This window comes from Typopeltis vanoorti, chromosome 26, assembly GCF_054136105.1.
Source record: "Typopeltis vanoorti isolate ZY-2024b chromosome 26, IOZ_Tvanoo_1.0, whole genome shotgun sequence".
NCBI classification, from domain to species: domain Eukaryota; kingdom Metazoa; phylum Arthropoda; class Arachnida; order Uropygi; family Thelyphonidae; genus Typopeltis; species Typopeltis vanoorti.
Window position 1 is genome coordinate 3079713 of NC_143574.1, and position 25145 is coordinate 3104857.

General features: G+C 32.2%; 1 protein-coding gene across 1 annotated transcript in view; it reads right to left on the reverse strand.

The window, feature by feature from the left end:
• Positions 1 to 217: 217 nt before the first annotated feature.
• LOC150092272 (CAP-Gly domain-containing linker protein 4-like) overlaps positions 218 to 25145 on the reverse strand; it is a 136822-nt gene continuing 111894 nt past the window's right edge. The window contains exons 8-13 of the mRNA XM_090415076.1: positions 20521 to 20646; positions 16711 to 16834; positions 7668 to 7741; positions 6164 to 6227; positions 3167 to 3279; positions 218 to 675 (exon numbers count right to left, since the gene is read on the reverse strand). Of these exons, the coding sequence (XP_090271202.1) occupies positions 470 to 675; positions 3167 to 3279; positions 6164 to 6227; positions 7668 to 7741; positions 16711 to 16834; positions 20521 to 20646 (707 nt within the window). The 3' untranslated portion in view covers positions 218 to 469. The remainder of the gene's footprint in view (positions 676 to 3166; positions 3280 to 6163; positions 6228 to 7667; positions 7742 to 16710; positions 16835 to 20520; positions 20647 to 25145) is intronic.

Below are 25145 nucleotides of genomic sequence, written 5' to 3' on the forward strand. Positions count from 1 at the left end.
TCAGTAATTTATGAAAATTAAAACATTTGTATTAGTCATGAAGCTCATAATTAACACAATAAGTATACTGTTCAAAAAATGCTGCAACAGTGAATGCTCACGAAGAAGATTCAATAGGATTACAATAAACAATTCAACCTTGATAGATATTATCCAGAGGGAATGTAAAACACTAGAAAAAAAATGTACGATATGACAAATACATTTCATGACACTATTTAAAATATACAATAATCAATTGTTTATGCACAATGAACCACATATTTACAGTGTCAGCCATTTGTAGTTTTGGTGTCCTAAAAGATTATTAACTTACATATATAAACAGTACTAAAAACAACAACAAAAAATTTACAATACCTTTACACTGTTTATATACATGATCACAACTCTAGTCACTTTGTACCTTAACCACCACTTAATTAACAGTTAACATTTCAATATTTACACTTTATTAATTAATAATAGGCTATATGCTCTCATTAATTAATTTTGCACCGTTAATACCCCTCACTGTAACTCTGTTAGGTCTGACCAAAAGTCCATGACTAGGTTTACAGCTAAAATAGCGCTTTCCCTGAACACTACCATCATTTTTTCCTTTTGGAGTTCTTAATTCAATCCCCAGCCAAATGCCATCAGCAAAATCCACTGGTCCAATGTACTTCACAATTCCTAAATATTACAAATTAAAATTCTGTAAAATTTATGTAATTTCCAAGTACCAAAAAACACAAATTATATAACTCTTTATGTTGCTTAGCATGGGCATACTTGTAAAATAAGTATAAATAAGGTTCTTAAACTATTTATAGAATATATACATTTTATCAAATATATTATGCAATTATACAATTTTACACAAATACATACAAATGGACAAATACCAATAGAACGGAATACAAGTATAGTAATGCCTATATTTAAAAAAGGGGATAAAACAAAACCTGCTAATTACAGAGATATTAGTTTATTGAATACATGCCACAAAATATATGGTAGAATACTTAATGAAAATTAAAAATATATAGTGAAAAAATATTATTAGAATGTCAAAATGGATTTAAAAAAATATGCTCTACAATGAATGCAGCTTTCTGTTTAAAAATACTTATAGAAAAAAAGAAGAGAATTTAATTTAGAAACTCAACTTTTGTTTACAGATTACAAAAAAGCATTTGACAAAGTAAAAGATATATACTGTTTGATATATTACGAAGAATAAATATACCTAATATTTTACTGCATGCAATATTGAATATGTACAAAGATAATGAAATAAAAATAAATGAAAAATGTCTGAAAAACAATCTATAAACCAAGGAGTAAGACAGATGCCCACTGTCTCCAACACTTTTCAGTATTTATATTAATGAAATATTAATACAGTGGAAGACTTTAAACAATCCAAGTATAGAAATTTTCCAGAATAACAAAATAAATACGCTATTATTTGCAGATCAGGTAATAATGTCGAATAAGGAAGACAATTTACAAAGAGCAATATATAAAACTCTCATATCAAAATTAGAGATATTCAATTTAGATCTTTATAAATTTGGCATGAAAATCCAAAAACATGAAAATAGGCAGGGGCACAAGAAATATGATTCTGCCTGAATTCTGTTCTTTCCTTTCCACTTCACCTTTACTATCCACTACTCAACCCAGATATTTGAATTTATCTACTTTCTTGATGACTTCTCCATTTAGCACTATATCTTCCTCAGTGTCGACATTTTGACCACACACCAGATATTCAGTTTTTCTTCTGCTAACTCTCACTCCTCTTTCTTCTAATACTCTGTTCCATCAATATGATATTCAATTTTATCCTACTTGAAACTAAATGGTGATCACTTCCTGTTTCAAGTTCTCTGTATAATCTTGTGTCCTGAACAACCATAATGATATTGCTGATAGCAATATCATTACGGTCAAACAGACTATTTCTTGTGTTTATTCTACATGAGAATTTGTGTGCATCTTTATGGTGGAATATATTATTAGTAATGAATAGTCCATGTCCTGAATAGAAATCCAGCAGGTACTTACCATTAGCATTAACTTTGCTTTTCTCCAAATTTTCTCAAAATATTTCTGTGTCTCATATTTAATTTCCTACTCTGCTGTTAAGATCACCAACAAGGACCAATTTTTTCTTTCTGTCAGCTGCTTTCTTTAATGACTTGAAGAATTTTTCCACTTCTTCCATAGTGGAAAAATTCAGTGAGACTAACATGTGGCTATAGACACATGTTAGTCTCACTGTCCAATTCCCCATTTTGATGTCTGCCTATAGCACTCTGCTTGATACTGTCTTTTAATGGCAATGGTGGCTATTAGTGGAATATGTACAGAATCCCTATCCCCAATAATTATGGATTCACCCTGTGTGATTTCTGAGCATTTTTCACACTTACATGTGGGTGTTACTTCACAGCTCCAACATAGAAATGAAGCAAAATACTGCTGCTACTCTAGACAAGATGACTCCCAACAGTCAATTTGCATGTGTTTGAGAAGCGAGTGAAGCATTGCAAATAATGTATAGTAAGCATAAAATATTACTTTGAAAACAAAAACTATGCCCTGGTCAGAGGATATCTTGGATACCAAATAAGCATGCATAACTGCATTTCAAAACTTATAATTTCAACTTCAATAATTAGATGCAGCATATAATCAAAGAGAATTGTTTCCCCATCCTCCAATGAATATAACTTATGCTGTTGAGTTTATTATGAAATGTGGTACATTTTTAATTCAAAATATGAAATGTATCCTAATTACTATTTAGTTTTGATTATTCCAAGTTTAAAGAGAACACAGCAACTCAAAAAACTTCTCTTACCCAAATTGTTCAACTTTGACTTGAAGATACAATATAATACAATACAAAATTGATGTTAAACCCATAACTCTTGATGCACCTATGATAACTCTATGCAGCTAATATCCTTACTGAAAAACCTAAGCATAATAGTAGTGTCACTTTAATATAGTTCAAGCTCAATGCCATTGCCAACAGAACTAGTTCTACATTTGATGGTAACTGACATATGAAAATGTGCAAGACCTTTGCAACTTTAGCAAATACCAATTCATTATTTTATACTACAACTGAGGAAATTATATTAAGGAACATTTTATTATTAGAACTCACCAAGTTCATTGTTAACAAACACATTAACACCAAGGGTTAACCAACATCCCTTCTTTGGTGACCCCGATGAGGAGGATGATGAAGAAGGAAGAGCAGACTTTGATTTTGAACTCCTAAATCAAGAACATTTTAGTAATGGCAGCACCAAATACAGATGCAAGACAAATGTAAATTTTGGGTTATGAACTACTTTCTAATTTAATTAAATTGTTAATGAAATTTATTATTTTCATACACATTATATATGCAAAATATATTAGTTCATTTATTCTAGCTTCTCATTTTAATCTGATTATGAGATAAAACACAAAAATTAAAACAGGCAAGATTTCATTCAAATCAGGTTGCATTTTGAAAATTAATGAATTAGAAGCAATCCTGCATGCAACTTATAAATATTAGCTTGCATTGTATGCAAGCAGGCATGACATAAAAAAAAAAGCTTTAATGGTTTTCTTTTTTTATCATGCATAACACTGTAACTGAATGACATATGCAGTTAGAGAAGTTTATTGGTAGCAACTTGTGTTCTGTCTTGTTCTCTAAAAAGTAACTCTTAATAAATGGTTTTAGCATTATGTGATCAAGTATTTGCAGTAATGAGCTATACTGATGCAATTAAGGCATCAGAGTACTAAGCCTGCTAACTATATATCAACAGATATGTATAAAAAACTTCACAGAACCCTAGAGAAAATTCCTGTTATATCTGCAAGGGATTCAAAGCTTTACTTGAAAAGGTATGGAAGAAACTAAACTTGAGATTTTTCTAGTAAAGAAGAGCTGTCCTGTCCTATATCATGAAGATTTTATTTACTCAAAGAAATTTTTGGGATGACACATATATATATATATATGCTGTTGAGGGTTATCACTCAAAATGCAACTTTGAATGCTAACGAAATTACATTAAATGACCAGTTTATTAAGTACAACTTCATAATGCCCAATCTAGACTACATGTCCAACCTAGAACACAATAAAGCAAGTAAACAAATACCAATGTGCATGTGTAATTCAATAAATAATAAATAACAATGCAACCTAAGCAATTTTGAGTGCAGTATGACAGCTGGTCAGTTTTGTCAGTTGATCTCAAAAAATGTGAAACTGAATGGTTCAACAACTGGAAATTTCCCACAACCAATAGCAGTCATCTGCATGAGATGGCTATAAATATAAAAGAGACCAATGGAGAATCATTCATTCTAACACAGAGTCACAATTAGTCAAGCGGTAGTGCAATACAAAGGACCATATCAGAATGGATATGGTCATCAGATCCAGGCAGAGTGGAGGGAGAAGATACAACAAAAGATGATTTTACAAAATTTAATTTCTCTCAACTAAAAACAAGCAGTTAGGGATACAAAGCAATGAATTATCAACTCTTTAAATATCACCAGATGCTTGGAGTCACACACAAAAACTTATGAAAGATAGGGCTTTTTCTTTAATTACTCTCTCTCTCTGTAACTCACATGGATAATTTGACACTGATTATTCGGTTAGGAACGTTTACAAGGGCTTTTAATGAAGGTGAGTAAGCCAATCTCATATAGGGGTTAAATATTTCCCTCCTATATACCTGACTTTTTCATCCTGCAAACAAACAGCCACAGAACATATGCATTGAGTCATAATACAGTAAACTCTCACTACAGAAAACTTGTACGGACCACAGAGTTGGTGATTATAGTGGAAGTTTACTATAGTGAATTTCCTTTAGTACAGCACTAAGAATGTGGCCCTGATAGTTTCTGGTAGTCTGTTACAGTCAGTGAATTCCCTGCATCTCTCTCTCTCTCTCTCTACAGCAAATCCTGCTATAGAGAGAGTTATTTATATTGGCCTCATGACCTTAATTGCATTAAACTAAACCAAATCCTCTCTGAAGCATAGGTTGTATTTAATTTTTGGCATGCACAAGCTATAATTAACCTATACAAAATGTTATAGATGCTACTTTGTTGTGCAGCAGCAACCAAAACAAATACACTAATGATATTAAAAAACACGAAACATGCTTGATATTTGTCAGAAAATTAGATATGAGTCTGTTTTTTTTCTAAATTACACTGAATGGACAATTTATTACAACAACATAGTGAGTAACACCTCTTTTATCCTTAAAATAGTCCTTATTCACCAAGGAATATAAAGAAGTGACAGATCCATCAAGGATAGATTGAGATAACCTCATCCCACAGATACTTTTATTCAAAATCCAGTAATCACTGAGTGAATGAGCAGGTCAAAATTGAATGATAAAGTTAACCTCATGTTTATGGAATTATTTCTGAACAACCTGTGTCACATTTTTCAATTCAGCAATAATGCTTAAGTATGCTGTGCCATTCAAACTTTTGTTCCACTTCCACTGATCTTAGGGTATCTGAAAAGTGATAAGAATGTACTCCCTGCACTATTATATATCAGTACCAACTTAGCATAATGTTTCCAGGCTCTGCCAACAACTGCCTTCTCATACAAATTTAATTGGAGAACTGGGGAAGTGCGTGTATATTATGCTGCCAAATTTACTGGTGAATGAATAATGAAAAATGTTGTCTTTAAATTAGGATACAGAATCTACGTCAACTCAGTTATATCACAAAACTGAAGGGTTGCTATGATTTCATTTATTAAGCATAATTATTTCCAAGAAACTTAGTTTTTAACTTAAAGAATGAGGCCATTTTCAGCATGTTTTTTCTGATATGAATTTTGAAACAAGTTCAATATTTAACGATATTTATTGGCATATTTAGGGAAAACTACTTATTAATTACCTACTAGACCATTAATTTAAGCTATCAATTGCAGCAAGACAAATAATAATACTAGATAAATAAAAAAGAAAAAAACTTGCTTTTTTTAATACAATACAATTTAGCATTTAACTGTTGAGTAAAGTTATTATTCCTTATTACAATGAATTCCATTTCATACACTAAAAGTGATACTGGAGGAGTATCACTTTTCCCCTTTTCTTACCTAGATGACTTTTTACCAGAACCTACTGAATGTGGTGAACTTGGACTGATCATTCCATCACCATCTAAATGAGAAGAGGAAGGGAGGAAAAATGTGTTTTTAACTAGTAGAAATAATTCAATTTATTTTACATGCAATTCAAGTGCAATGCATACTGCAATCTGTAAAACAAAGACTAACATAAGAAATATGCTATGCAAAAGCTATGGTGTATGCAGTTTTCATTCTAAAATTTATTTCTTATATGCAGTAGCAAGAATAATGTTTAATGGGAAATGATTATATTTTTTAAATACTTTTAAAATTATTTTTAACATAAAAAAGATATCCAAATTTTAGAGATATATTCTGACAAAGTACTAGTACATGCATAAATCACAGTGAACAAATACTGAAATTAATAAATATTTTGAAATGAATAATTCTTCCATCCTCTGTGTTGCTGATAGCAGCTAAATCTGAAAAAAAAAGTATGGCTTTTACAAAAAATGGCTAATATTTCATGGCAAGCACTGCATAACAGACATGGTGCATGTCAAATCTACTGGAATCCTTGAAAATTATTTCACAGAAATAATTTTCAAGGATTTGTATGTACATAAATAATACATACAAATTATGGAGAGACAAATCTAAAATAACTTGTGCAGATTACAATAAGAATTTTTCAAATATTTGGTATGGCTAGTAAACTGTTCCAATTCAGGTTGGCACAACATTGGACCACATCTAGGGCACAAATAAGCTGTTCCTCTTTTCTCTGAGTTTGCTACATTAATGATATTTTTGCCACCCAGTTTCATTCTGAATAAGAATAATTAGCCAATTTCTTTTTTCAAACAATCATCCTTGGATAATTACCATGGGGAAGGTGGGAAGAAAGATGTTATCCTTCTTATGCATTATTCTTACCCAAATAATTATGACATTCTTGCATTATTGGTGAGAGCTTTCACATACAGAGAAAGCTTCCAGAGCAGAATTCAGTACAGTATATCCTTCACAAAAAATATGGAAAGGTAAAAAGCATTACTAAGAAGAATTCATACAATTTGTTCCATGGACTCAGCATTACACAGCAAGAACAATACTATCAAATTTTCAATACAGCAAAATGGATACAGTCCTAAACATAGTCAACTGGAAGAAAAGTTGAATTCCACAAACAATTATTTAGAAGCAAATTTTAAGAATTCCAAGAAAATTCCATTGCCCATCTTCAAATTCCGTTTAACAACTTTTCTCATTCTAGTCAAACTGGCCATTCCATAGGGGAAGGAAATGGTGAACATTAAGACTACATCCAGTACATCATATTGCACAAGTGTCTAGAGATTTGATCAGCATGGTACGGAAACTAGATAAAGAATCCTTAAATGAACTATTCATTACAAAATAAACTATATCTTCATTATTTGTTCATTGATTACATGTATAAATACTAGTACTAAGATAAAAAAAAGTGATTGCATAGACATATTTTTATATTTAATAATTAAATTACCTGTCGAACTCCTACTCATACTCATATCAGCAGAATCCTGATCAGATGATTCTTCTTCAGAATTTTTTATATACCTAAAAATTTAAATTAACAAATCATTTTTATTTTGAAATATAAGTGTTTGGCTGTTAGTTTGCTTAAACCTCATTCTTTTAAATTGCAATAACTCAAATGAATTCAAGTCAATTTTTCAAATTAGGAATAAGTTGTATAAATTGACATTTAAGATGAGAAAAATTGCCTGAAACATTAAACATTTGTAAGAAACTTACAGCAAACATGCTCAAAGTGATACTATTGTTCTATTAACCTCCCTACCGGCCAATGTGGATGAAATAGTGATGCCAAATTGCACTTCTTATCCATGTTATTCAATGGGTTTTAGAGCTTCGTATCCAGATTTTGCTCAACGTCTATAGACGTCGTGGCTGGTTAATATTATACAGGCTTTAATGCCTTAATAATGTTATTGATATAGGATCACAGAAAAATTATTTAAAAAAAAGTTAGAATATTAATTTTTATTTTTTAAGCATTTTAGAGATGGAAGGCATTTTTGAAAAAAAAAAACACAATTGATAGGATTTAGCAATAGAGAAGGTGAATAGTACATGATCTGGAGATCTTGGTAGTCATTCAAAAACTGATGTAACAAAATAAATACTGCTGATGAGGTAATGGAAAAGAGGTGGAGTTATTAAACAAAACAGGTATAGGAATAATAATTTACTTTAATTATTAAGCCAATATTTCATCTTGGTCACTCAAGGTATCTTCACAGGCACACAAAGATAAATAACAGATTGAATATTAAATGACACTCCTGAATCATAATGGTATCATCTATGAGCATGGAAGATCTTAATTATTAGGCTAACAGCATAATAATAATCAGGATATTGCAACCATAGAAGATGGGTGATAGGATTGTAGGATTATGCTCTTTAGTAATCAGTCTACACCTAATTCTTTATTGTGTGCCTGCATGCATGTGCATATTATCATCTTTATGAAGATGCCTTGATCTAGGCAAAATATTGGCTTAATAATTAAATAAAACTGGTTATTCTCTCTCCATCTCTGTTTAGGTCATCATTAAACTAAACCGCAAGTAATAATCGGCATCTAACTATCCACAACAATTATTACAGAAATACCATGTTTATATAATCAGTGTTACCAAGATGAAGACAAAAGCAAGTGAAATGTGTGCACAACCACAGGGAAGGCAGACACAGAATACAGACCAAGTTCAGTCCTAAATGGCAACCCTGTGTGGGGCACTGGTGGGAGATCTTTATCATTCTGCTGATGGTTTTGTGATGAGTCTCCCAGATTTTTGGTAGAGTAAGGCAGCGGAATATATTCAGGTTTAGAATAATACTGTAGAGATTTGGCAGATTTAAAAAACTAACAACTCAGATTTAAATTTACATCTGTATAATAGTGGTTTTCTCCAATGAATCTAATCATCTGTTTGAATATTCACTATTCTTCCAGTCTGACTAAAATATTTCAATTTGCAAGAACATTTTTTTTGCTGTACACCAGATATAATGATGACATTGGATTTTTTATATTCTTGGTTTTGGTGAAGGGTTAAGTCTGGGAGCAGAATATAGGGTTTTTGTTGATTCTATGTGTGTGGATGGAAGTTGTTGGCTAAAGTCATGATGTGACTGATTTCAGTGTGGAGGCAACAAGGTGTGAAGAGGTCATGATGAAAATCAATATTTACTTCAGATTTTGGCATAGTTTTTCTATGGTATGGATCTTATTATCAAACTCACTTCTCATTCCAGTAATCTGTTTAATTTTAGATCTATAGTGTTAAACTTCATTTTCATTCTGTGGACTCTCTTCTGTGAATTCCAATATCCTTCTTTCTGCTTCATAATAGCAGAGGTGTAAGAGCCCCGAAGTGTTCTACCTAACTTTGTGTACTATACACTTATCATCGTTTGAGTCTGCTGAAGATGACACATCTTGATAAAGATGAGGTACTGGATCCTTCCAACAGCTTCCATGACAGCATATAGAACACACATTTCATGTGTGTCCTATATGCTGTTCTATGGATTTTGTTTCTATGTATTATTAGGATATTGCAATTACATTATAAACAGCATTCATCTTATGTTTACTAGTATCTACACAAACCATTAGAGCAAAAATAATCAAGATATTTATTAAATTACTAATAATTATTTTGCAGGATTTTAAACTTGCATCTTCAATAGCACAAACAACTTGTCGCAGTATACAGGCACCAACAATCAAGCAGCGTTAATGTTGGTTATAATAAATGTCTGCTATAATTTGAAATAATTCAAACTATAACAGACAAAAAAACTGAATTTTTTTTAAAATCAATCATTTGAGGGCATCAAAAGAGGACTTTAGTGTCAATGTTTGTATACTGTGACAAACTGTCTGTGCTTAGAAGATTCTGGTTTAAAAACCCATCAAAATATCAATAGCTTAATAAACATCTTATGTTGCTCTTTATGTGCTCATAATGCTAAATATAAGCTGAAATGCTAATACCTAAGCGAGGCTATACAATTTAAGGTAATAAACACAAGTCATGTTTTGGCTTCACTGATTAAAGCAAGGAGAGCAATTTGTTAAAGGTGTGAAAGTGATTCTGATTGTATTTTTTGCTAATAGAGCTGATGTACAGGAGAGAGGGATATATATAAATATCCTTTTATTTACCAGGTCACTTTTCTGGTGGGCTTGTGAATGAAATTTTCATCTTCCACAAGCCAACCAGAACATAGTAATATTTATCATAATCATCATTCCAGAAGTTAGGAGCAAGAAATTGAGTTATCTGGTTAATTCCTTCATGATTGAAAAATCATGGACTGTTTTCACCATAACTTAGGCTCTTTCTTCAGAATTTCTCATATAAATATGGAGTACAAGAAAAAGAAAAGTCCATTACGAGACCAGAATTCTATTTATAGATAGTAACTATGTAAATGAAATAACCTGAATCTATGCAATGATTTAGGGGTGACTATTTTCTTGAAGAGTTTTTGTAATAGTGTTAATACTTCCTTTGCTTGGACATTCATAAGAAGAGTGATAACAATAAAACTTGCTACAATTTCACCTTTTCAGGATGAATGTCGCTTACCAGAATATAAAATGTTCAGTATGTTAATGATTTTTCTAATGTTTAGACAACCTATAAGTTAATTATTTTGGCAACTAGCTTGAATGAAATGTATTATGAATTTTTGTGAGTATGAGGTAATAAGTGGGTAAAGACATCTAACAGCAAGTCTTATTTCTATCATGAATTCAGATATTGTCTGGAATATACCTATTAGTATGGTTTCGGAATTCTCAAGGAGGATCTCTTTTATAAGTGTTGATATGAACTATTTATGCTATAAAATGACATATTTGTGGAGAGAATAATTATGTAGTATTTCCTTTTAGACTTACATGCTCTTCTTTCTGCATGGATTTCAGTGATCTGACCATGTTTATCATAAGGGCAGAAAATTAAGCTGTAACAGGTTAACTACTTGAGGAGACTGGAAGGTGGAAGATTTATTTATTTTTTTTTGGGCTAAGTATTCTCCTTAGGTGTACTGAGTGGACAACTGGGAAATCAATTCCTCTTTAATACCTCTCTCAATGTATATGACACTTTATAAAACAGAGTACAGAAGTAACTAGTTTATCCAGAGACATGACTAGTTCACCTTAATTGCATAAGACTTCCCGAGGTGTAAGAGAAGGAATTAAGACAAACAAACAGTAAAAGATTAGCATGGTGACATCAGATATGGAATTATGCAGGATTCTGATAATTGAAATTATGTGTGAACATGCATTCATTGTTGCAGATATTTTTGTTTCTATGGCTGGCTATAGCTAGGAACCATTCAGATAAATTAATGCTGGGATTTACATTCAAGTTTATGAGATGTAATCCTAGCATTAATTTATCTGAATGTTTCCTAGCTATGGCCAACCAAGCATGCAAATAAGAGCATGCCACTGTGCATAACAATTACATTCTGGACCACCAACAAAAAATCAGTCCCCCCCCACATATCATCAGAAGGAGTTCAGAAATGCCATCACTATACCCTATATCTGTGGCACATCAGAAAATGTAGCCAAGAACTTAAAAACATACAACCTCCACATGCATACAACATAAAGTACCCCTCCTCCTGCAAGCTGCCGTACTTTGGACAGACAAGTAGATCAGCAACATCTGCTTAGAAGAACACGAATCAAACATCTCCAACCACGACTATTGTCAGTCTGGTCTGAGAGACCATGTTTTGGATACAACCCACAAGATCTGGAAAAAATCACCATGCTCCACCACAGTAAATTCCAAAAAAGAAAGACTATTTTTAGAATCTGCAGCAGTACTCAGAAATCAACCAAATCTAAATAAATGCAATTGCATTAAACTTCCGAAAATTTGAGAAACATTAATCATCAGAATAATTGCCCATAGAGGGTGCACCACCTAGATAGGTGTTGGATTCTGAATGAAGAGAAATTAAAGTTATTGATATTTCTTTCAGAATCCAACATGATCTTCCATATCATAAGCAAGACTTGTAAATATTGTTTATCTCTTGCTTAAACTGTATTACTCATATAATTGCCCTGTATTTTGTTTATTACTAAATGATGGCGTGATCTTATGTAACTAATATTTTTTTATTTTTCATTACTGTATGTAAAGGTATAATCTTATGTAATGCCTCTGTTTATGTTTTGTTTTGGCTGTTGTCATGGAGACGGAGTTAAAATTAGATAGCGCGAGCTTAGAACGTGAGCTTGGTATTCGGCAGGATAAAGAATTAATATGAACTGAAGTGTGAGAACAAGTTTTGGCGGGAAGAAGAAGAGTGGAGGTATATAAGCAGAAAGCGAAAGTAAACAAGGAGCACTAGGGCAGAACCACTCATGACAGCACGAAGAAGAGAGAAGGGGGGGGAGCATTCACGGCAGTATGGAGAAGAGGGAAGGAGGGAGCACTCATGGCAGCACGGAATAAAATAAGGGGCTGCAGTAATAGAAATTATAGTGCTGTAATAGGATTAATAAAGGACCGGGAGATTAATAGGCAATTCAGAATAATTCCACTGAGTTCTAGAAAGAAGGATTGTGCAAAGCTGAATTTGTTATATAGAAGTAAACATGGAATAAGTATTCTGCCTTATTGCAAGTGCATCAAGATTTGTCGCGATGATTAATAATTCAGTTATCATTGAGAAGATTTCTTTTGAATAGTGTTGCTTCAGAGTGATAAGTGAATATAGTTTTAAAGTGTGCCTACTGTGAATCTGGTGTGCAAAGGATTTAACCCAGTAAGAACAATCCTATTTTATTGTATTTCTGAGTGAAGATGTAAGAGTTGACTCCTCCTGTTGTATCCCTACATTAACTGTGGCGTTTTGCTGAGATTAGCCAAAGTTGAAGCTTGAAAATATTTCTCCTTGAAGTAATAACTACTGCCATTAATGAATTAAGAGTTTGCTAACTGAGTGATAATAAGTGAAGATATAAGTGTTAGCTCCGTCTGTTATATCCCAATGTTAACTGTGGCATTTTGCTGAGATTAGCTGAAGTTAGAAGCTTGAAAGTATTTCCCCTGAAGTGATAACTGCCTCATGACAGAAATTATGTGTTTGCTGACTAAGTGATATATCAAGGAGTACAAATGTAAAAATATACTGAGAGATTCTGTAATATTGAACTGTGTGAACAATTTCATTATTACGAAAACTATAGATTTAATGACTGAATGTCTAAATCTATGTGAATGTTATTACCAGTTGAATTAAGTTGTTTGCATTATCTTGTTTTCAGAGTTAAGTTTATGTACTTGTCATATAACCCTGCATTAAATGTTTTGTTTTATTGATTTCAATATTGTGTATGCCTGATTCTCTTTCATTGCACCATTCATAAAGAAATCAGACCTTGCGGAAGCCTTAAGTGTTAAATTTAAAACTCGGCCTGTATGAATAATGAGATTGCTAAATTAGTTGAAGATTGATTCTACTACTTTGCATAGGCTAATCAATGACATATAGGGTGGCACAGTATAAATATAAATTTCTCTATATTTGATTAGTAATCAACTTACAATTAATTAATTTAATTAAGAACAATGTTCCAACAAGATGGCGGATAAGAAGCCAGGATGTGTAGGATGGACGAAACACGACGCAACCACCATCTAGATAGGACTTTAGAGTCACCCATGTGGTTAGCTTAGTATTGTGTTGTATTCGAGTGTATGCTACATTCAATTTTTTGTAATCCCTGAAGATGTTTCCATGACTGAAACGAAATATTGGAAGTATTAAAATCAGTATTAATCCTTTCCGGTGCTGTATACATTCCATTAAGTCTCCAACATGTCTTTGCAGCACTTAAGCCTCAACACATGGACAACAATGAACTCTTGTTCATACATAATTTAATCATCAGAATCCTATATAATTCCAAATTTGATGTCATGGTATTAATATATTACTGTTTGTCTGTCTATTAATTCCTTCTCTTCTTATGCAATCTTATGCAATTAAGATGAACTTAATCATGTCTCTAAATAAACTAGTTATCTCTGTACTTTTACTGGATATTGTCTTACTTCTTCTTCATCCATAGCCTATGTAGACTGTGGAGCACTGTAAAGGTGACAGTCCTAATTATAGTCCCTCCAGGTGTTTCTGTCTTGGGATCTCCTTAAAAAGGTGGAGAACAAAGAATTAGTCAATTTTCTAATATTATCTATCCACGAGATTCTAGGTCTTCTCGTGTCTTTTACAGAAGTTAAGCCTTCTAGTGCTATTTTAGGTAGACTATCAGATCTGGTCATGTTGATCCAACCACCAGACCTGTTTGACATATTTTAGTGATGATATTTTCTTGTGTTCTGGAGATAGAGCGAATTTTCCTTTTGCAAACCTCATCATTTGTTACTTGTGCCATGTATGGTATCTTCAAAAGTTTTCTGTACCACTTTGTCTTGAACTGCCAATAGCCTTTTCTCATTAGCAATGTCCAAATCTCACATCCATATTATATGTTTGCTACTATATTTCTTTATAACACACTGGACAGGATGTGACAAATTATTTCATTCTTTCTGTATGCATATTAGGCAGGAACATCATTATGTGTGCTTTCCAGAGAAACCAATGCAATGTAGATGGGAAAAGAATCTGTAGATTTCAGGAGTAACCAATAATTAAGAGAAATTTGATATCTGGGTGATATGTTTCAATTACTAAAGGTGCAATGAATTATATTTCCATCTACATTAATGAGACAAGCCATTTACACATGACTGACATGTTAAAAGAGGGAAAACAATAGATATGAATATAAAGAGACAAATCAATAGCCAATAAATTATTGGATATCGATAATTTATTGCACTACCCATTATTGTTGCACTATAATAGGTAGTGCAATAAATTACTATGATACGGAATGAATTTATTGTTGACCTATAATCTCTAGCATCAACATGCATATAAATAATTGCACAATTTATTCTGCCTGTCATGTGTGTTTATATCTTTTATTTTCTACATATAATATTCTTTTATTTGGTAATGCTTTTTTTTTTTCATATATTTATAGTTTTACAAAGACAGAAATAAAGCTATGCATAGTAAACAATATCTCCCCATCATACTACACAGCAAAATAAGTTTTATTATAGCACTATATACAGAATGTCCTAACAATCTGGAAATAACAGATAAAATAAAATTATTTTCAGAATTTTAAGACTCCATCTATTATACCAAGGATGAAAGGACATCAGTTTTTTCTGAGTTTATTTTCAAGGTATCCAATAAAAAGCTTTGCTGGTTTTTTTTTTTTTTTTTTTTTTTTTGAAATCACCTAGCAATAAAAAGTGAAGTAAGAATCTCAGAACACGTGTAATTTTTTTTCTTTCCATGGATCTCCTTTCCCTTTTTTCAAAGAAACATTTAACTAAATCAAAAAAAAATTCAGCTATAGGAACATGTTTCCTCAGGAGCTTTATAGAAAATTTATGCTTTTAAACCAGCTGGATATATCTGTAGATCATTTCATACGGAATCAATATGCCATTTTATAGGTTTTGAATTTTCTATTAATAAATAATAGAATAATAAGTAATAATAATACACAATTCTTTTATAAAAGTAACAATGACTGAAGCACGTATTCCCCCCCCCCCCAATCCATCCAAATGTGTGATGGTATTTTCAATTACTATATGGGAGATAACAGAAAGTTTATCCCTCAGTTTAACATTTGCATTCATCACATGTAAATAAAATCACTACAAGAAGGAAATGAACTGACTGATAATCAGAAAATGCATGTTCCCCCCCCATGGAGTTCACATTCTCCTTTTTTCAAAGAAACATTTAACTAAAAGAGTTGCATAAAATATGCAGTCACAGCAGTTCATAATGCTAGTATATGCAGTACTACTTCAATAATGCTGAAGTTAAAGTGTATACAGGGCAAATCTACTGACTTTTAATAATTAACTCTGTTTTTTTTTGTCGTTTTTGTAGATATGTAGGATGATAGAATCATAAATTTGAAATTGTACTAAACATTCAATATTTACTTCACTAGACAGAGAAGCTAATCAATTTATGTAATTCATAATATTTTTAAAAGCACAAAAAAAATAAATAAAAATAAATATATATATATGTATATATATTAATGAGATAAACATTAATTCAGATATTCAAATAAGATAACATTACTTTTGAGATTTTGTATACCATTCACAGACAGTTCACAAATACTAGTTTTACAAAAAAATTCTACCACAAAAAACTGAGACTAGCATGCCATATAATATTGATAAATTTGTAAAAGCATGACAGTCCAATGCAAAAGATATATGATATATGATCAAGCGAATTCTGTCTTGATGCATAACACAAGAAGCATGGTGTGAATATTTTAAAATCAGATAAAGATATATATTTAATGAATTTCATAACTAATGCTTCCTACTTACTTAGAAACTCTGTATGGCGGAGCAAATACTCCATGGTTTGGTTTGCACGTAAAATACTGTATACCATTTACTGATCCATCATTTTTACCGAGTGGTTTGTCCAATTCTACACCAAACCAAAGACCTAAAAATAATTTTTCATTTGAATTTAATAAATATATATAAAAGCATCATGATAACCACAGATAACTTAATTATAAATGTATATTTTCACATATTGTCTCCTTATGAACTATACATGTTTCCTTACAAATGCACATGATGTAAACAAATAATGCAGGATTATAAATGTATATTTTCACATACTATCTCCTTGTGAACTATACATGTTTTTTTGCAAATGTACATGATGCAGATATAAACAAAATGTGTGAGATTAAATGCACGTTTTTTAATTAAACCAACAATATAAGTAATTTATTATTATTATTATGATAAAACTGTTTTCTCAAGTCTATCAACATCTGATGATTCTCCAAAGAGAAACACATAAAGCATGTCAATTCAATAATGGAAACTAAAGCTTGCATAACAACTTAGCGGAATGAGTTGTACTAATGCTGGAACACCAACATCATTTCTAATTGTGTGAAAGCTAAGCAAAAGTTTCATTCTGCCAAAGCTAAAAGCACTGATATACAATGCAACTTTAGCATTAATACTAGGGCAGACTAACTACCGAGATTTTCAAAACCAATGTAGTTATCAAAAATAACTGTTTAAAATCTTAAATCCAAAACTGCAGTCTATCCATTATAACATTTACAAAGCTATAACAACCAAAGAAATTAATACTAGTTTTACCATCAAACTATGATTGTACTGCATAGTGGTGAAGTTACTGCTACAGTCACTTACAGAAGGTCAGTGTTCACAGTCAAGTCATAGATTTGGCATCAAATCTGGGTAAATGCTCCTATTTAAAAATTATAATCTGCACTGAATGTGCAATTTACAATCTACCTTCTCACAGTAACTAACAATATTTGTTTGGAGACCAACACACTAACTGAATCCAAACCCCTAAAGAGCAACATTCTACAAAAAAGGAATAACAGCTTTAAAAAACTCAAACAAGAAAATTATTATAAACAAAGCATATATAAGGATAATATTACTGGGGAAAAAATTCTAAGACTGATCAACTTACCAGATTACTAACCAAAATCCAGCTAGTTTACAAAAAAAAAAGTGAATAATTATTAAAAAGTTAAAACCAAACTATGTTAAACCATCATTGGTTTAACATGGAGATATCAAATTGGATATTGGATTTAATAAATCCAATGTCCCTTTTTTCCTCAAGGAAGAAAATGGATATTGGATTTATGAGATTTTGGTGGTCTATATATCTCCATATTAAACTTGCCAGTTAGCCAAATCACTTGTCTCCTCACAGGCAACTCCTCCCTTCTCTATTGAAACATCACTTCAAAACTTAAAAAAATCTTATCCTCAAAAATCAGATATCATGATTAGTTTTGATATTATCACTTCACTATTTACTAAAGTACCACTGACAGAGACCCGTGTCCTATGAATACTAAGTCACAGTTCCTGGCTGACATTTCAAATAAGTATGGCTGCATTAATTTACCAAAATTTGGGAGAGAGAGAGTCATTTTAAGACTGCCTCTAAACAATGATCCCCGAATAAACATCCATTTATCTGCCCATAGAAAGCTCCATGATAGGAAGCTAGTTACAATACAGTTTTCACAGCTACCTGATCAAATGCATCGTGTTTAATAACAAGTCTATTTATGTGCTCCAAAGATGCCAGGTTGAAATTCAGCCAAATATTAGCAACCTAATAATTGATTTTGTTCTTTTGGTGCTGTTCATATACTATATTTTTCCGTGTATGAGATGCTCCCATGTATAAGACAAACCCTACTTTTTTGAACCCAAAATTAAGAAATCAATATTTTAATCATAAAACAGAACACATTTGATATATTTTTTAAATATTCAAAGTATATTTAATAATCAGGTAATATTTTTAAGATACATACTAAGAAATCATGCATCACTCTCGGTTCGGTTCCAGGCACATCATTTTCTTCATCACTATTAGTTCCAGACATACTACTTTCTTCAACCTCTACTGCATCATTGTTGTCTTCTGAGTCACTGTCTATATATATATATATATATATATATATATATATATATATATATGAGATCATCCTCAGTTACATTCATGTTATTGTTGATTCCACATTTCTTGAAGGACTTCGTGAAGGCATTTTCTGGGCTAACTTGGTTAGTATTCTCATGGCTAATCCTTCTCTCCTAATGAAGCTGAAGCACTATTTTGCCTTTCCTGTGAAATCAACAATGTTCATTTCTCTTGCAAACCTTTTTATCTCGTACTGAATAAGCTTGGTTGACACACACGTTCCACTCTGGCGCTGCTCCATAATCCAAGTCTTAAGCCTCTGCTCCAAGTTTGGCCATTTTGCTGGTTTTTCCTCTTAAGGCTCTCTACTTTTTTGGCATCTTGAGTAGTTGTTCTTCCTGTTTTCTCCACTGTCTAATCATATACTCAGTGGGAGGCAGTCCAAACTGTCTCTCTGAAGCTTTATTTCCATGTTCTTTTGCGTAATTGATGACTTTTAACTTGAATATGACCATCGTTTTTTATTTTCGAACATTTTTATGGGCTGGTGCTAAAATATTGTTAATGCATTAACTTATCCCGCCAACAAGTAGAAGGGCAGACGTATGAATGCTTTCAGAGTTCTGATTGACTTCATTAATGGCTGATTCTGAATAAACCAATCAACAGAGTTAATAAAGGCTAGTGATTAGCGAAAGCCTGTTAGGAGAAACAAGGTACCAGCAATTTCGCCATGGCAACCGCGGGTCTCTCAAGGTTACCCCTCCCCTGTGTATAAGACAATCCCCAATTTTTGGTCTAAAAATTTTAGAAAAAAATATCATCTTACACATGGAAAAATATGGTAATTCATAACTATGCACATTACTGTGTATTCTTTTCTCCATATAAGATGCAAAGTTTCTTATTTGTCCACAATAAGACAGATGGCAAGAAATTCCATATATACATGCCACTGACAGGATGGGGGAACACCATCCTATACATTGACCAAACAGATTGGAAATGCTTCAAAACAGACATGCATGAAGTGTTCAAATAATTCCAAAGAACTAAGGTTATGAGGTGAGTGTCCTATGTCTTGATTATGACTCTTAACACGTTCGCTGCCAACTACGAGTATACTCGTAGTGGGTAAACCTGCTTCACAAGCCAGCTACGAGTATACTCGTATGACGCTTACCTCCGGTAACGAGATTATCGTACTGACCTTGAAGAAGAAAAACTGCTCGGCGTAGGGGAACAGACCATGCCAAAGTAGCGTGGCAGCGAACGTGTTAATATCTATTTTGTGGGAGATATAAACTTAAGCTTCTGGTAGCAAACTCCTGCTAACTAATAATACCCCCCCCCCCCAATTTAATGTCTCTCTACAGTTTGAGCTTTGATTTTGCTGTGAGATCAGAGGTTCTAAGCTTGACTGTTACAGGTCTTAATGTTTCACAAGTTTAATCCTTCACAGTATAAAGATGAAAAACAGTTCCATTAAGGTATTACAACTCAACTATCTAGTAACAGTATAAAGGACATTATACTCCATTGTATAACAAGACATTGTACTCCAACTAATATATTTTTAAGTCATGAACACAACATTCCATATAATACCACACTTTAAATATATATATAAATATATGGAAGCATTTATAACGAGATTAATATTAAATACAAGTAGTGAAATAAATTACCTGCAGCAAATTCAGTTTCACCTGCAAACCTTATTGTGCCTTTCCTATGTCCTGAAATACTAACTCTATCTCCCATCATCAATTCTTTTGTTTCTACAGACATACCAAGCTGTCGAGATTTAAGACCTATTAGAGAAAATGCAAATATGAAGCATATATTTAACAAGTGAACAAATGGATAAGTATTTTTTTAATTCGAACAAATGGATAATTATTAGTTTAAATCGATATTTCTGTAATAAAACAGAAATATCGATTTAAACATTTGATTTATTCATTTTCATACAACATTCATAGTTACAATATGGATGCAATGACCTGCTATAATATAATTGCAATAATAAAAAATTTATATCGCAATTTCAACGTTAGATCCGATCCTAATCAATCGTAAACTACAAGGGTGGTCTGAAAAGTTCTCGGCCTTGACCATAGATGGCAACACTATCGGTACGATTTTTTTTTTTTTTCTAAGTTGGTACAACTGTCATAAGAATCCATGTGAAATTGCAAGTCATTCTATCAAGTAGTTTCTTTTATACAGCTGTCTGAAGCAAGTGTTGTATGTATCCCTTGAAATCGATAAAATTGAGTATCGTGTGGTTATAAAATTCTTTGCAAAAGAAAGTTTAATGCCAAAAGAAATTCATTTGAAGTTCATAAAAGTTTATGGGCACTCTTCTGCTTCATTTTCTACAATTAAGAAACGGGCTGCCAGTTTAAACATGGCCATACCAGCCTTGAAGATGATCCACGTGAAGGACGTCTAAAAAAGCGTAACGACACCATAAATCATTGATCAAGTGCACGATATGGTATTGGATGATTGGCGAGTCAAAGTGCATGAAATTGGCGAGACTATAGGCATTTCAAGAACATGTAGGATATATTTTGCATGAAGAATTGCAAATGAAAAAGCTATGCGTAAGATGGGTGCCACGCTTGCTCACAACAGATCAAAAACGCACTCGCATGAAAATCTCTGAACAGTGCTTGGAGCGTTTTAACAAGAATAAAACTGATTTTGTGCATCGATTTATTACTATGGATGAGACATGGATTCATCGTTACACACCAGAATCCAAACAGCAGTCAAAACATTGGACAGAAGCCGGTTGTTCGCTGCCAAAGAAGACAAAGTCGGTTCCATCAGCAAAAAAGGTCATGGCATCGGTGTTTGGGGATGCTAAAGGCATTTTGTTTATTAATTATCTTGAAAAGGGTAAAACCAATAACTGGGAAATATGACTCTGATCTTTTAACCAGACTAGACAAGAAAATTTGTGAGAAAAGACCCAGTTTGCAGAAGAAAAAAATTATCTTTCATCAGGACAATGCACCTGCCCACAAGAGTGTTAAGTGATTTGACAATGGGAAAATTAAGGGATCTGCACTATGAATTGTTAGAACATCCACCCTATACCCCAGATTTGGCTCTCTCTGACTTCTACCTCTTCCCAAAACCAAAACTATTCCTTGCTGGTCAGCATTTTTCTTAGAATCACGAGGTAGAGGGGTATTTTGCAGATCTTACTGAGAACCACTACAAGAATGGGATAATGGCGCTGGAGCATCGCTGGAATAAATGTATTAGTTTTAAAGGAGATTATGTTGAAAAAAAAAATTGAAATTATAAATTAGTATTTTCATTGTTAGGCCAAGAACTTTTCAGACCACCCTTGTATATTTATGCTTTCACTGTTAATTTATAGCATGCTGCAGGATGTGTGCTGAAAAAATTGAATTCTATTGGGTAGCAGCTGTTCACATGACCAAAGTGAGCATACACACCCATGTGAATCCACAGTATGCTGAACATGATCCCACGAGATGAGCAACATAATCTAGCTCTGAGGGAACCCCTATTTTATTATTTTTTATTTACAATAGTATCATGCACTGGTCTACAGTTTTGTGCATTCTTATTCAATAAATTTAGTTTTAATAATGTGATTAATTATATAAATACATTTTATAAAAATTGTTATTAATAATATATTTATTCACCCAGACAATGTTGCTTTTTAAGACAACAAGAAAAAGAAAAATTGCTGATGAGGGAAGAAAAGTTCAGGTACTTCTGCATAGAAACAAAGGACAAAATTGTGTGCATTATTTGTAATGAACCAATTAGTGTCTCCAAAGATTACAATATAAAGAGGTATTATGATAAAATTCACAAAGAAAAATATTCATGCTTTGAGGGTAAACTGAGAGAAGAAAAATTAATAAGTATGAAGAATTCACTTCAAAGTAAACAAGTATTTTCAAAAATTTTGAAAGACATGAATCAGCAATTTATTGGCGAAACATTCCAAACCTTTTTAGTGACAGTTCCTTGGTTAAGGAGTGTATGATAAAAGCAGCCAAAAATGTGCAAGTATTTCACAATATTTCTTTGTCCAGAAATACTGTGATCAAAAGAATAACCAAAATGGCAGATAATCTGTGTGACCAGTTGCAAGAAATATCTGTAAATGTACGGTACCTTTTAATTGCATTTGACGAAAGTTTCTTTCTGTAAAAACTGATGGTGCTCCAGCAATCACAGGCAAAAATAAAGGTTTTGTACCAAGACTTGCACAGCAAAGTTAAAGGAAATGTATCCAGACATTCCAAAACTGCAATCTTTCCACTGCATTATTCACCATGAACTTCATCCGATCCAGAGGCCTCAATCACTTCCAGTTTGCGCAATTTCTTAAACACTTGGAGAGTGAATATGAAGGGCTACTTTATTACACAGAGATTCATTGATTATCTTATCATAAGGTCCTAATTTTTCCCCCCCTACTTTTAGAGAAGATAAAATTGTTCCTAGAAATGAAAAATCATGATTTGCATTTCTTATTGATCAGACATGGGCACAAGATCTAGCATTCTAGATCTTATGCCCATGTTGATATTACAGGACACTTCAATGATTTAAATGTCAAACTTCATAGGAAAGATAGTCAATAACACACATGTATAATGCATTGGCAAGTTTTAGATGTAAATTGGTTTTGTTTCAAAATCATTTAAAAGAGAATATTCTAAATTACTTTCCTATGTGTGAACAGTTGAACAATAATAATCAAAGTTTTACTTTTGTCCCAAACTAGAAAAGATTAAACAAGAATTGGATAGGTGATTTAAAGATTTTAAGGAGCAAGAAGTTTTTTTTTTCACTTTTTACAGGTCCTTTTTCCTTTAATTTCAAAAGAGCTCTTATTCGTATTCAAATGGAACTTACTGATTTCCAAAATGATTCAATTCTAAAAGAGAAATACACACTTATTTAAGTCAAAAATATCCGGAAATAAAAAAGTTTGCAGCAGCAAATATTCTGTTATTTTGGAAGTATACCTATATATGCAAACAATTATTCTTGTGTATGAAAGGTAACAAAACAGCCAACAGCTCAAGACTAACAGATGTCAATCTTTCTGCCATATTGAAGGTCATATGCTCTCAATCTTTTAGTCCAAATTTTGGAAAGCTGGTCAACAATGAATGTTATCAAGTGTCAGGAAAAAGTTAACCAAATAAAATACTACAATTATTAAAATTACTATAATTATATTATGCAAGTATATATTTTTTTACCCAAAAATATTATCATTGACATTTAAAAAATTCCACAAAATAGACATTCCCCCCCCCCCCAAAAAAATAGACCAAATTTCAGTTTAATTTTGGTTTAAATGCTATATATTGTAAATATTAATATAATATAAAATATTCTTTATTTTTTGAATTCTCATAATCATTATACTATTATTTTGTCTTGTAATGACTTAGAATAAATTAAATTTTCATTATTAATTTTCCAGTTTATTTATACTCATTCTTTCGCTTCCCTTCGATTATAATTAGTGCAGTTTTTTTTAGTCGAACATTTTTTTTGGCAGCCCACTTGAGTTTGACACTCCTGCTCTATGCTGACACAAAAAATAGCGTTATGTGCATGCATGTGTATATATCTGTATGGCAAATTTTCCAATATAAATTCAATTCAGATTTCATTTTCTAAAGTAGAATATATACATAATTAACATATATAATATGCCAGGTTTCATGGCATTAACTGCTTCATCCATAATTCACAACCATCCAGCTTCAATTAAAAAGTCCTAAAAGTTCCTTACATTTTAGATGAGATGCTCATCTTGTATAATAAATTTAGTTTAATCCAGGACAGCAGCAACTTGTGGTAAAGGTGGACTAAGCTCTCATCACTACTTGTCTTTGCATTATTAGTCCAATAATGCAAAGCACATCTCCTTGCAGACATGTGCCACAATGGAATGACAAAAAAAGAAAAACAATCATCAGCTTTGCTTTCAGAGAATTAATTCACAAAGTTTCAATGACAAAGTGATAGAAATAACACACATACATACACAGTAAAGATTCCCTTCTATGCATCCAAATGGCCCCCTAATGTTTATAAGACACAATATCGCTTGATACCATCATTTTAAATGGGTGAAAAGCATTCTAACAGCAAATTGCCTCATATTGATAATTAATCAATATCAGGCAAAATGCCTCAATCCAGAAGGAGGCACTTCACCTCAGGCCTGTATAGTGGTGATTGACAATCTTCTTTACTTTTAATACTTTCACTGGCTAGTATTAGG